Here is a 13,443-nt window from a genome sequence, read left to right as displayed (position 1 = left end):
TAAGCAGAGGTTATGTTTATTAACACTGCATAATTCAAGGAACAATGTTATTTCCATTAAGCGTGATTTATATTGTTAATAGGTCAATGAGAAAATTAACTTGCAACTTTTTAAAAACAAAACAAATGGATCAAATTAAACGAGATATTGGATGATATCTCAAACTGAACAAAAAAATAAATCTCATTAATAAACTCCGAAATAAGTTAAAGATGTATTCTATCGTATCTTCAATATATGTAAAAACAAATTAAGTTATCCTAATTAACATTAATTAATATAATTTAATTTCACTACTTCTTTTAATAAATAGTGTATTTTCTTGAAATACACTTCATTGGAGAGAAAACTGTTATAATTATTTCAGTGAATACCATGAATTGGCATAAATTAAACTTGCACCTTACGGGGTCGATGTAAAGCAAGTAGGGGTAGATGGCTTGATCTAGTAAATTCGTCCAATCACCGTCTGCTAGTGTTACACTGCATTATTCCATCATTGCTTTTATAGCAAGCAAATCTTCAATATCTACTCTTAAGGATCCTTCAAAGAAAGCTACTTAATAGTTGCACGTACGCCTCATTCATATATAATTTCGGCTACTGTCTCCCTTGTAGGCAAATAATCAACTTACTTACTTACTTTTTTTTTTTTTTTTTAAATTAGAATACATGAGAAGTTTAGCACATGGTACTTAAATTTTGAAGTTCTCCTAATAAATTAGTCTTTTAAATTGGGATGTTAGCTTCTTCTCATATATTTGAGTTTGAATAATTAGTGTTTTTATTAAAGGTTGAACTAAAAAAAATTATTAAGGTTCAAATCAAATATTAATAGATGAGTAAAGTCATTAAAAAGAAAATAACTATCATCAAAATGAATGTTAGTATAGTAAAAATTATTGACATGGACCTTTAAATGAAACAATGATATTAAGAATGTTACATCAAATAGAATAAAAAGTTTAATAAGGACTCAGTTATATTAAAATTCTCTCACCTAATTGAAGATTAATCTCTTAAATTTAACTCATCTTGTGGACTTAGTAACCCCCTTTGATGCACTGTGTTTTACTTGTGAACTGGCTAGTGTTTTTACAATATCAACTGAAAGACTAACCACTTATTAGACGACCCAATATGTATAATTGTTAAGATAAAAGTTGCTATGATCTTCTCAACCGTACTCTTCAGTTTTTTTTTTCTTTCCTGTGTATCCTTTATATCCTTCATTTTAAAGTTAAATTAATATGTTAATATCAGAATTATTTGAAAATATTCAAAGAGGTTCGTGTATATATATGTCAATCTACCCTAGGAATATATATGTAGAACTTTGTTGATGATGTGTTAAAATTAATTTTTGAAGTTCCTTTTTTTTAGTAGTCAAGAAGTTATAAAATTTGATAGGGTGAGCAATAACTCGAAACCGACCCGAAAAATAGTCAATGTGGGTTTGTTTCGGTCAAACTCAGTTTGGGTTTTTCTTTACTCCAACTCTACCAACCAAACATACAAAATAAAGGCTCAATATTATAGCCAGAAAGTATAATCTCTTTCACTATTTAAGAATTTGATCATATTCGATATATTATAAATAATATGTAATAAACATAAATTGGAATAACTATTAATTTCACAATTTTAAATATAATAACATGCTTAGTATCACAGGTCACATCACACTAGTAATTATATATAGATGATTAATATTCATATATAGATGCAATTCTACATTTATATTTTAATTATTAAAATAACAATGATTCTTACTAAATATGTTCCACAAAAACAAAAACAGAACTTTTCATTCGTACGTCATTCCTTGGTATTTTCTATAGTTGTGTAGCTGAGTGCTCAAATTTCCGATACCACTGTCCACAACCTTTTACTGTACTTAATAAGCACTTGCTTTATTTTTCTTATGTGAAACGGTGGAACAACTAAATGAAGCAAATTCATATCTTTCAATCTATGATTCTAACCAACTATTGTCTCTAACGGGTAATAAGAAGCATGTGTTTGAAAGAGTTATTATTATTCAGAGAGGATCATGGCACTCATGAGTCATGACACCATCCACTCGTGACTCATCACTTGTGTTTATACCTTCAAATGGCTCAATACTTTATTGAAGGAAGAGTTTCAAATGATTTAGTATTGTATAAGTTGAAGTAATATGCAAAGGTAATATTCACTCTCGTCACCTTTTCAGCTCACTCATATTTTGATAATATTGTAACCATTATACTATATGATTGTATAATAGATCGATGCATATTTATTGTCCTTGTTGTACCCCACCATGTTAATTAAGTATGTAGATTAATAAGTAATGTTTTCTAAAGAAACGGTTTCACACCCTTAATTTTAACTGCTCTTTCCTTGATATTTTCTCATCAGTAATTAATTTAACTCAATAATTGATGAACTGTTAATTAAGAATTATAATGAACGTAATGTAAGTAATAATCAATGGATTGATCAACTTTTAAAATTCAAAAAGTTACCACCCCTTTGTCTAATTAATTACAGTTTCCTGTCGACCATAAATCAAATAAGTGTCCACTATCAAGTTAAAATGGTTTCCAATCTATTAAGATAAGCACGACCATAAATATCTATTTATTGTTACGTTGATAATCTCACTTGCATTTTACATATTTAATTTCATCATCTCATACAAAATAATTGCAATAACAAGTGACACTTTATCACTGCCGACATAAGAGTTTAGGAGGGACCAACTTATCTTCTTCCATGTATTTTTAAAAAATAAAATAAAAATGAGTTATTAATTAACAATATATATTTATATATATATATATATATACCAAATAAGATAAATCCTATTAATAATATAAATGATTATTATACAACTGATCGATTTCTTATTGTCACCAAAGTCTAATACATTTGTAGCAGTAACTGAATTATATCTTAAAATTTTCAGCACATGGTGCATCTTTTATCGGATGAAAAATCAATAATATTGTTCTAAAATTCCATCAATACTCATATAGTCATAAGTACCTAGAAGAATAGGTATAATATTAAACATTAAATCAAACATATTAAAATAAAAAAACTGTCGTGAAAAGTAAAAAAAAAAAAAAGTTAAACTTTAAATAAGAGTTTATGATGTAGTTTGATTAAAATTCAGTTCAACATGACTTATTTAATAAAAATATCATGTTTAAATTTTTTTAAAAAGTTATTTATTTAAAAAATTAGACTTAAGCTTATAAAAAATTTGTTAAGTCTGATAAATTAGTTTATTTATCTATATAATATAATAAAAATAATATAATTATATTTTTAATAATATATATAACTAAATAAATAAATTTATAATAATAAAAAAATAAAATTATTAATATTTTTGACATTTTTGTTATACTTAAATGTTTTTTGTTCTCTTTGAAAATAGAAACTATAGTAATTGCATCTTTTCCTTCTTTTTTTTTTTCTTCATCTTCATGATTGATTTTCAGAATATTATAATGCGTTATCTATGCATTAAGGAATACAATTGTATATTAAATTTAAACTTCATTAAAAGATTGGACTTAAACTTATAAAAAAATTTGTTAAATTTGATGAATTAGTCTACTTATCTGTATGATATAATAAAAATAATATAATTAAATTTTTAATAATATGTCTAAATAAATAAACTTTTAATAAAAAAATAAAATTATCAATATTTTTTACATTTTTACTACACTTAAATGTTTTACATTCTCCTTGAAAATATAAATTCTAGCAATTGTATTTTCTCCTACTTTTTTCCTTTATCTTCATGATTGATTACTTAGAATACTAGAATGTATTACCTGTGCATTAAGGAATAAAATTATATATTAAATTTAAACTTAATTAAAATACAATTAACATTTAAATTAGTTTAAATAATTCAATTACCTATGAAAAAATCTAATTTGGTACGATAAGAAAAAAAAATCAATAAATTCTTAGGTGAGATGATAGTTTAAGAAAAAGTATAACCATATCAAAATTATTGTAACAATAAGTTAGAGAAAAATATTAAAAAAAAATTGTAATAAAATGTGTGTTTATTGTAATTCAAATAGTAATGTGTTTTTTTTATATAAAAAAATATTTTCAAATATAATATTTTCTTTGAATATTTAAAATTAAGTTTATTAAACTATTTAATATTGATAAAAATAAACTAATAGGTAAAATCAAATTTTTAAAAAAATCTAAACCTAAAAAACATTCAAATTTAAACTTTAAAACCTATATATTCAAACTACTCTGAAAAGAGCCAAAGACTACTAATAATCTCATGTACATATTTATTTAAAATACAAACATTTCTAATGTGTGTTGTTTTTTTAACAAGTGGTGACGGGTTAATGTAAAGTTTTATGATTTATAAAAGAGGGAAAAGAAACATTTGAAAGAAAGATACAAGAGAAGAGCATAGTGGGGGGCAGTTGCATCCCATGATTGTATAACCGCTCTTCCTGTTGCTTTGTTCATCATTCCTACACAAGCACGTTCTATAAGATCAAAACTATATAAATAATAATAATAAATAAATACACTATCGTTACCCAACACTCTTTCAACTGCAATTGCCACAATCTCATATTTTTAACGTTTCTACTAAGAGATAAAACAAGATTTGATCACGTAGACAAGGTTTCTTTACCTTCCTTATATTAAACTCAAAACAAACCCATGTTTATTTCCCTAGTGTCTCTTTATATTTCATAACAACAACATGCATGGGTTATCAGGATTGGAGCATACGTATCACCATAACGCTCGCATATTTATTGTAATCAGCTACAACACGCTTCATCTCTAAAACCGTTACTCACTATTTCATCAATAACACGAACTTTTTGTTCTCATATTGGAGTTTCTTTTTCTCACTTTCATCCTATAATAACACAACAACATTTTTAAGTTTAACTCCAGCACATCCCTTGCATGCTCAGTTTCTCATTCTTTGAGTGACCACACCATGATGATGATGATCATGGGGTTGTTGTGTTCAAGAGTAGTGTTCTTTTTTGTTTTGGTTTTCGTGATTTGGGTTCAGGTGGATTCAGCAGAAGGTGGTGTTAGGAACTACATTAGTTGGGAGGATTTTCAGGTGAATGAACAAAGGTTGTTCTTTAAAAAGTCCCATAACGATGTTCGAGTTATTGTTGTTAACCAGAATGGTGGGGGACATTCCAAAACTGTTCAAGGTGCTGTAGATATGATTCCAAAGAATAACAAACACAGGGTGAAAATTTACATTAATCCAGGAATTTACAGGTCAGTAATTAATTGCATATTTTTCACAATTAGATTTTGTCTTTTACTTTCACCACCGTTTTGTCATTATTATTGATCAGTTCTAATCAAAACTCGAAAGCAGTTTTTTCATTCATTGCCTTAATTCTCCTTTTGAAAACATACAATTATGTTTGTGGGGGTAACAAAGCTGGGTTTGGTTGGTGTTTTTGATCTAACATTTACATTTATTTGGTTTCCAAAAATTTGTCCTTACCTTTTTTATCATTAACAACATGACTTATGTTTGTTTACCATTTGTTTATATGCCATTTGTTCAGAGAAAAAGTGTATATTCCTGTCAACAAGCCTTATGTATCATTTATAGGCAAAAGAAATCAAACAGCAAGGACTGTTATTACTTGGAACAGTAAGTCATCAGACATGGGTCCAAATGGCCAAGCATTGGGCACCTATGATTCAGCAACAGTGGGAGTGGATTCAGATTATTTCTGTGCAACTGCGGTAACTTTTGAGGTAAGGACACAATTTTTGGTATATAAACACATACTTTCCAATGCATTCACACATTCCCTAATTCAGAACTAGCCAATTAAGATTAATGGACTCATGTTTTATCTCCATCAATCAACTTAAAACACACATTCAAAATCTCTGATAGTCCAATTTTCATCCAAAGGTTGTGAATGTGTGTAAAAGTAACTGAACTAAATCCACTCCAACACAAACATGTTCAATTAGGACAATGTTTCATGCCAATCTTTTGTTTGCAGAACTCAGTGATTGCATCGGCTGGTGGGAAAGGGATGCAAGCAGTGGCACTGAGAATAAACAGTCCAAGAGCCATGTTCTACCGAGTGAGGATCAAGGGAACACAGGACACTCTCTTGGACAACACAGGAACACATTACTTCTTAAAGTGTCGTATTGTAGGAAAAGTTGATTTTATCTGTGGCAGTGCAAAATCACTCTATGAGGTAATACAAGATGATGTGCCTTTTTCTATGTTACTAAAATAATACTAGTGACCTAGTTTATTTATTTCTGACTTTTAAAACTATGGAGCAGAATTGTCGTCTTCAATCAGTAGCTGAGAACTATGGAGCAATAGCAGCACATCATAGGAATTCACCGAAAGAAGACACAGGTTTTTCTTTTGTAGGGTGCAGTATTAGAGGAACTGGCAGTGTGTACCTTGGCAGAGCATGGGGGAACTACTCAAGAATTATATACTCCAAATGTAACATGGATGGTATTATTAATCCTGAAGGGTGGTCAGAATGGAATCATCCAGACAGAAAGAAGTATGATATATTAATATCTGTTCTAAATATGTGACATTATTAGTTCATTCTGGGATTCATAGTGAAGATTATATGTCTAAGATGGTGTTTCAATTTTCAGGACTGCAGTGTTTGGTGAGTATGAATGCAAAGGAGAAGGAGCAGATAGAAGATTTAGAGTGCCTTGGTCAAAATCATTGAGCTATCAGGAAGCAAGGCCTTTCCTTTATGAGAGCTTCATTGATGGAGAGCAGTGGCTTAGATTGTAGCATTAAGATGTAACAAATACGTGATATATTACAGTTCATTATTAACTTATCTACTATTATGTTACATATCATCACCCAAATGATAAATTTTTATGCTTACTCTTCATCTCGGAAGTGTGATGTGAATAGCACAGGAACCCAGATGATTAATCTGTATCAAAAATATGAATCATAGTGAATCTTGACGTACTCTTACTTTTGTTAAATACATGAAGAAATACTTCCGATGAAAGCATCATCATTGTCATTTTATGTGGTTACCCTACTCTGCTTCGATTGAATGCACTAAAAACAAAATTACGGTAGAAGAAAAGAAAAAGGTGGAGAGAGGAAAATAAAGACTGTATATTAGACATGATTTAATGATATGAAAAATTGAAAATAATGAATCTGATGAGACATTGAGACTGAATAAGGATGGTATAATTTTTATTTTTAAAAAACTAAAGTTACAATAATACCCTTAAAATAAAAGAACTGATGTTTTTTCTTTTAACTGGTGTACATTGCTAAATGCAAATGCCCTCCAACTAAAAAGCGCGAATTCTCTCTCTCTCTCTATATATATATATAAAAGCACACTTCTCATTAATAAATAATTTTAAATGAAATCATTTTTTATAAGCATTGCCGAAATATGATTTTATATTAAATTAAAAACTAATGATTAAATTGCCTGTAATTTTTATTTAAACACACAAAATGTACTTCTTAAATTTGGCACTGATTTGACTCAATTATGACCAAATTACTTAACAAAGGTCATGTTGTTACGATATAACGTCTCAGCATTGCAACGCAATTTTTGCCATGAAAAATGGCTGAATTTGGCCTCTTTTTCATAAAACTTGTACCTTTTTTTTCTTAGATTCCTAACAAGCCCAAAACCATCTCAATGGGATCACAACTTAACACATTCATACAAAAGTCCAATTAAACCCAATGCTATAAAAATTTACTAGATAGATTAACTAAATATAAAAATCAGTCTGATTAAAGCTAGTTACAAACAATTATGCTTATAATCGATTGACCAATTTTCCCCCCTTTTCACTTGCCGTGTAAAGATCGCAAGCAACTAATTTTGACAACAATAAATAATTATATTATCATATTATTGATATTCAGTATATACTCAAATCTGAGACTTTATTGGAAGAAATCAAATTTAGTACTACCCAGACAAATTTATTAATTATGAATTTGTTTGTTTAATTTTTTTTCTCTAAAGACACTTAATTTTTTTTATAAAAATAAGTACCTTTTTTTTTTTTGTTTGTCTATTTTTTTTTTAAATAAGCAGAACTACTTTTTTTTTTTTTGGAAGTAATTCCTAACTTCTTAAAAAATTACTTTTTTAAAGCACTTGTTTAGAAGTATTTGAAGTTAAAATAAACAAACCTTATATCATTTTAATACAAGTGTATATATAATTATGTATGCATTAAATAATGTTTGACACGTAACCATAGACCTTTTAAACTATTTTTCAACATTTTTAATCAAAAGTGACTTTGTCTAATTATATAGTTAAAAAAAGTATAAATACATTAAGTTTCAACCTCATTATCGTATAATATCAATTAAATTACAAAAAGGACATTTTCAAACTAAAATCAAGTAATACTAATAAGGCTTTACAAATACGTTTTTTTTTTTTTTAAATTATAGGCAGTCTTTTGGGTTAAAATTAACAAGATGTGGTTTAGCTTGTCATCCATAAACGAATTTATTCAACCAAATTTTGTTGGTGACATTTCTCATCTATGATCTATCAATGTTCAAAACCCCATGAGTCGTATCTCTACAATCATAATCATAATATATAATTTATACACAAGTCACTGTATAACATTGGATGTTAAGAAGAATCATATGATATGCTACCTAGATCAAGCGTCAGATCAGAAAATTCCAATAAAATGAACTATAACACGATAAAGTAGAATCTTTTATTATGTCAGTTGTAAATCTGTGCAGAAACTGATATAGTCAAAATTATCCAAGCCATGGTTAAATCACCTTGCAAGAAACATCTGGCATTAAGGACTCATTTATCAGGTGAAAAAGAACTCCACCCCCCGAAATTAATAAGTGCTTTCCAGCAACAGAATTACAATAGGCAAAAAAAAGTAATGGTTCAAGACATGGGTTGCAACACTTGCGTAAACAAAATCTAGTTTTTTCTATTTCATGTAATTACTTATCAACTTGCAGTGACTTCAAAATCTTTGATGAACTGACCAATCAAACTGACAAATCTCATTTCCAGAATCGACCACGATGCTTTTGTTCTTGCATTCTCCTGCATCATTTGAAAACACAGTAAACATGTTATTTGAACAAGACAGGATAAATCATCACCGTAGCATCTAACTATACACCCAAAAGAAACCTTCAATCACCTACATGAACTCAATCTCTATAACATGCTAGACTGAACAGTTATGGGGAAATACATAAACAACCCCAACAAATATAACCACTCACGCTTAATGGGAATCTTTTGAAGCTGGCGACATCTAGTAGAGACTACTTCAATGCACATATCCATAAATTAAAAGGTCAAAACTAGGGCAGGGGGGCAACAATTATAATATATCTATGAAAAGAAAAAACCATGTTCATCTGTATCCCACTCCCATAATCCTCCCATTGTGGTAAATAATCCATGCTCATACATGGATCAGAAAAAAGAGAGAGAGAGAGAGAAATACAACAGCAACATAATAACAGTTGCATCCATTCCCAGACTGCCCCTTTTGTGCCACACTCGCGCATACAGAAAAAAAAAATATATATCCTCAAATTTGATATGAAGAAAAAAAAAAAAAAAAAGAATTTAAAATGCAATTAGACCAGACAAGGTGCATTAGGTTTGCCTTCTGTTTTCAATTTTAGCTGATATATTCAGTGATAACTACAAAAATGCAACCATGTTTCTGTTTTGTTTCTTGTTTTTGAAGTTTTGTAGAGGAAGATGGCCGTAACAAAAGCTTGGTCATTTTTGAAAAAACAACTGAAAACAACACTACAGTCTCATAACTAGTAAAAACATACCCGAATTAAAACATAACTATCATTATAATTACAAAAATTCTATACTCTTTTGATTGTTTCATATTATCAAAATTTTGTGAAAAAAATACTGAAAATATAATCTTCAAGGTTTATTAAAGATTTGGTTACCTCTGATAATCTTTGGAACGCTTGATGAATTCACTTGGAATATCACATCCTTGGTAAGAGGCTAGCACTGGTCTTATATCAGGTGGACTACTACGGGCAACAACTGCAAATAGAAAATGGAGAAGGTAATGCAATTTTTACAAGAATAAAAAAGACACCACAATAGTTTCAGACATCAATTAACTTATAAAAAAACACTTCTCAAGGGAATGAACTTACAGTCGAGGAGTGACATGAAAGTGAACTGTGAAAATAAAAACAATAATTCAAACATGAACCCATTCTTCAACATATCACAAGGAATGCTTACACTCAAGAAATGGTATAAAATCCAGAAGAGCCGTGTCATCTATATCTTGCTGCTGCCATGCCTTAATAGGGACACAGTTCTCAGGTTGCAGGCAACTTTCAAAGGCATGGCCACTTAAATAAAGAACTTTTGCTGGGTTTCTGTTTAGTTTTGAAAGGTCCTGCCAAGCAAAGGATGGGAAAAGGGAAGAACATCTCATTATAAGAATATCCAAAACACCACTATTACACTACACCTTTGATGTATCACAGTAAAACTGTATGTCTTTTTATTTATATTCTTCATGTGTAAGTAATATTACTCTTCACAACTATATTATAGATAATAGATAATACTTCCAAGGCACTTGCTATTCGCCGTGATTGGTTGTACTCTTTCCATTGAAATTTACTTACAAAATTTGAGAGAATAATATATGCACATAAATACATACTCTGAAGTGTTTCCCATCCTGATACTTAGTAGCTGGCCTTGATAGCCTATATCTAATGCAATGCTTGGTATCCAGTCTTTCTATAACAGGGTCTACAAACTGCACAAATCAAAAAATGTAAGAACACATGAATACATATAAGAGCATGTATCCCTTCAGAATATAGAGAAGAATCAGATTACCATATTTTGTTCATCTGTGTACACCACTATTTCATAGAATTGAGCTAAATGTTCCAAGAAGGCATCAACTCCAGGTCTTTTAAAAGTCTGCCAACCTGTATCTCGCTTTACATACCATAAGAAAGTAAAATTCAATAATATAGTCATACCTCTACAGTATGTAAAGACTAAGGACCACAAGCAAGAAGCATGGCAATAAGAGACTCAATGCATTTTTTGTGCAAGCAACACACTCTTTATTGTTGATTGAAATTCATTCTAGTCTCACTCCCTATTCAGCGGCTCCTACTGATTTAGTGCATTCAACATGAATTTCAATAAATAATGATAAGTGAGTTGAAAAGGGAATGTTGCTGCCTGCTAGCATTTCTCATAAAGAAATTTGTCGCTTAAAAACGCATTCCCCACCAATCATAAATTCTACCAGCAAAAAGAGGTGAATTTGAAGTAGACATCTTACCGTCCAAATATAGTGAATCAATGTCTCATTGAGATCAAGAACAAGTGTAAACACATGTTGCTCCTGTGGTAGCAAATCAGGAAGGAGCTTGTCTGTGTATGGTTCAGTATAACTCTAAAAGGAAGCAAGAGCACAGTATTAAAACAAAGGTAGGAAGTAGTGTTTTTTTAAATTGAAAAATGTCAAAACCTAAGTCAGCATATTAAAAAGAACACACTTACCCTAACTTGTTCTTCAATTAGCCTTCTTGCATCCAAATAAAGCTCTACTGCTTTAGCAGGCACTGGGAGTATTACAAGCAAATGAATCAGCATGTTGTTTATGACAAAGGCATAAAAATATATAACTAATTGGGAGTTCAATAACCACCCCCCCCCCCCAAAAAAAAAAAAAAAAACATGCATCCAAAGTTAATTTTTCTGCACTGATCTTCCTCAACAATACAACAAGTTCTTGTTACTGCTCATGTTCCTTTCCTACGCCATACCCTCCAAAGAAGGCAATAAAAAACATGCCTATATGTTCTCATCCATTTGCAATTATTTTCTGTAGCAAAAGTAGGGGACCTATGATAGCTATACTCCGGAAGACCCTATGTTTATCTGAAAATGACCATTAATTTTATCAGGCGTTGCACCTAATACTCCTGCAAGCAGTGTTTTCTCCGTGGGACCATTACATGTTATTATTTTCAGTTGAATAAAATTAAAAATAAGCTTATGCTTATCCATAATAAAGAGCACTTCCAAAAATCACAAAGCAAGAAATATAGAACCATCAAATGACAAACTGATACATTCCCATTCATATAACAGCAATACTCCAGGGGAACAAAAGATCACTTGAAGAAAGGAAATCACAAATTTCCTACCTAAAGGAACAAAACAACACTAAACAGGATAAGTGATGTACAGAACAAAGCTCAGGTAACACACCTGTCATTGCAGTCGAGTATAGCAAACCTTGAAATTTCTGCACAAAATATGGACAAGAACAATGTCACCTACTAACGTCATGGCCTATTGATGAAATCTATCAAACTGAAGAATCTCATAATTATCATATCAAAACCAGGCAGAATCCAAAACTAAGTACCAAACAGTAAGGTCCATCAAGGGTACTAAACTGTTTGAACGTTAAGAAGATTGAATGTGAAGAAAGATGAAGAAGTAATCAATACTAACATCGAGAGCAGTGGCTCCATCACCAGCGGTGTACTTGGCCGATTCACGGAACGACCTCGTTTTCTCATCTATTTCTTCCAAGCTGTAAGCTGCACATTACATTCCAACAAAAGTCTCATCAACTAACATCATTTCAAGATCAATACGATTCAATAACAACTGAGTAAGTAACCTCTCCATTTCCTTCTAAACCCTAACACATCGAAGTGGCTGCACCGAATAAAAGAAAATCACAAACCGAGACACATAAAAGATACTTAGATTCTTTCCATCGAACCTAAAAGGCTACTCTGAAAATAGGGATGAAGAAGAGCACGAAGAATAACAAGAGAAGAAAACGAACCGTAAGATGCGTAACCGGCGAGGCCAGTGCCTCCGGTGAGGGCGGCGGCGACGGCGTATTTAAGGAAGTTCCAGCGGCTGGGAGAGGTGGCGGAGGGAGGAGGGGGAAGAGGAGCGGAAGCCGCATTGGTGCAGAGGAATCGCTTCGATGCGAAAGAAACCGCTCGCGATCGAAGAATTCCCAACGACATAGTTGCGTGCAGTGAATGAGAGAGAAAGGGTTCAAGTAGGGTTTTGCTCTCACGCTTTGCGGAAGCGCCGAGCAGTTTCGGCTATGCCCTGTTTGGCTAACAGTTATTCCATTATTTCTTATTCCAGGCTGTGTTTGCTTTGGACTTTTTTGACTGATTCTCTTCTCTCTTTTCTTCTTTTTAGTCTTTTTTTTTTGTGAACGTATCAACAGAGGAAAAAGGCCCGCCCAATAAAAATACAAATAGTGGACCAGAAAAAAAAAGCCCATCCACCAAACACTTCAGGAGTGGGTAATTTATTTGTACCTCAATTTTATTTATAT

The 13,443-nt window shown here is 30.9% G+C and overlaps 2 protein-coding genes across 2 annotated transcripts; one reads left to right on the top strand and one right to left on the bottom strand.

The window, feature by feature from the left end:
* Positions 1–4,454: 4,454 nt before the first annotated feature.
* LOC109795190 (pectinesterase QRT1-like) lies at positions 4,455–7,061 on the top strand. Its single transcript, XM_020354622.3, has 5 exons — positions 4,455–5,298; positions 5,598–5,793; positions 6,051–6,254; positions 6,346–6,581; positions 6,682–7,061. Exons 1-5 carry the CDS (start codon positions 5,000–5,002, stop codon positions 6,827–6,829), a joined length of 1,083 nt encoding a protein of 360 aa, XP_020210211.1. The 5' UTR covers positions 4,455–4,999; the 3' UTR covers positions 6,830–7,061.
* A 1,691-nt stretch (positions 7,062–8,752) lies between these two features.
* TIM50 (Haloacid dehalogenase-like hydrolase (HAD) superfamily protein) lies at positions 8,753–13,258 on the bottom strand. Its single transcript, XM_020366570.3, has 10 exons — positions 12,931–13,258; positions 12,588–12,676; positions 12,339–12,375; positions 11,625–11,686; positions 11,404–11,517; positions 10,944–11,048; positions 10,762–10,860; positions 10,329–10,488; positions 10,019–10,121; positions 8,753–9,134 (listed from the first exon to the last, which is right to left on the bottom strand). Exons 1-10 carry the CDS (start codon positions 13,118–13,120, stop codon positions 9,092–9,094), a joined length of 1,002 nt encoding a protein of 333 aa, XP_020222159.1. The 5' UTR covers positions 13,121–13,258; the 3' UTR covers positions 8,753–9,091.
* Between the last annotated feature and the right edge of the window lie 185 nt (positions 13,259–13,443).

Source organism: Cajanus cajan, chromosome 9 (assembly GCF_000230855.2).
Source record: "Cajanus cajan strain Asha chromosome 9, NIPB_CcT2T_4, whole genome shotgun sequence".
Lineage (NCBI taxonomy): Eukaryota > Viridiplantae > Streptophyta > Magnoliopsida > Fabales > Fabaceae > Cajanus > Cajanus cajan.
The sequence above is the reverse complement of the archived record's forward strand: the minus strand, read 5'-3'. Positions and strand labels throughout refer to the sequence as shown.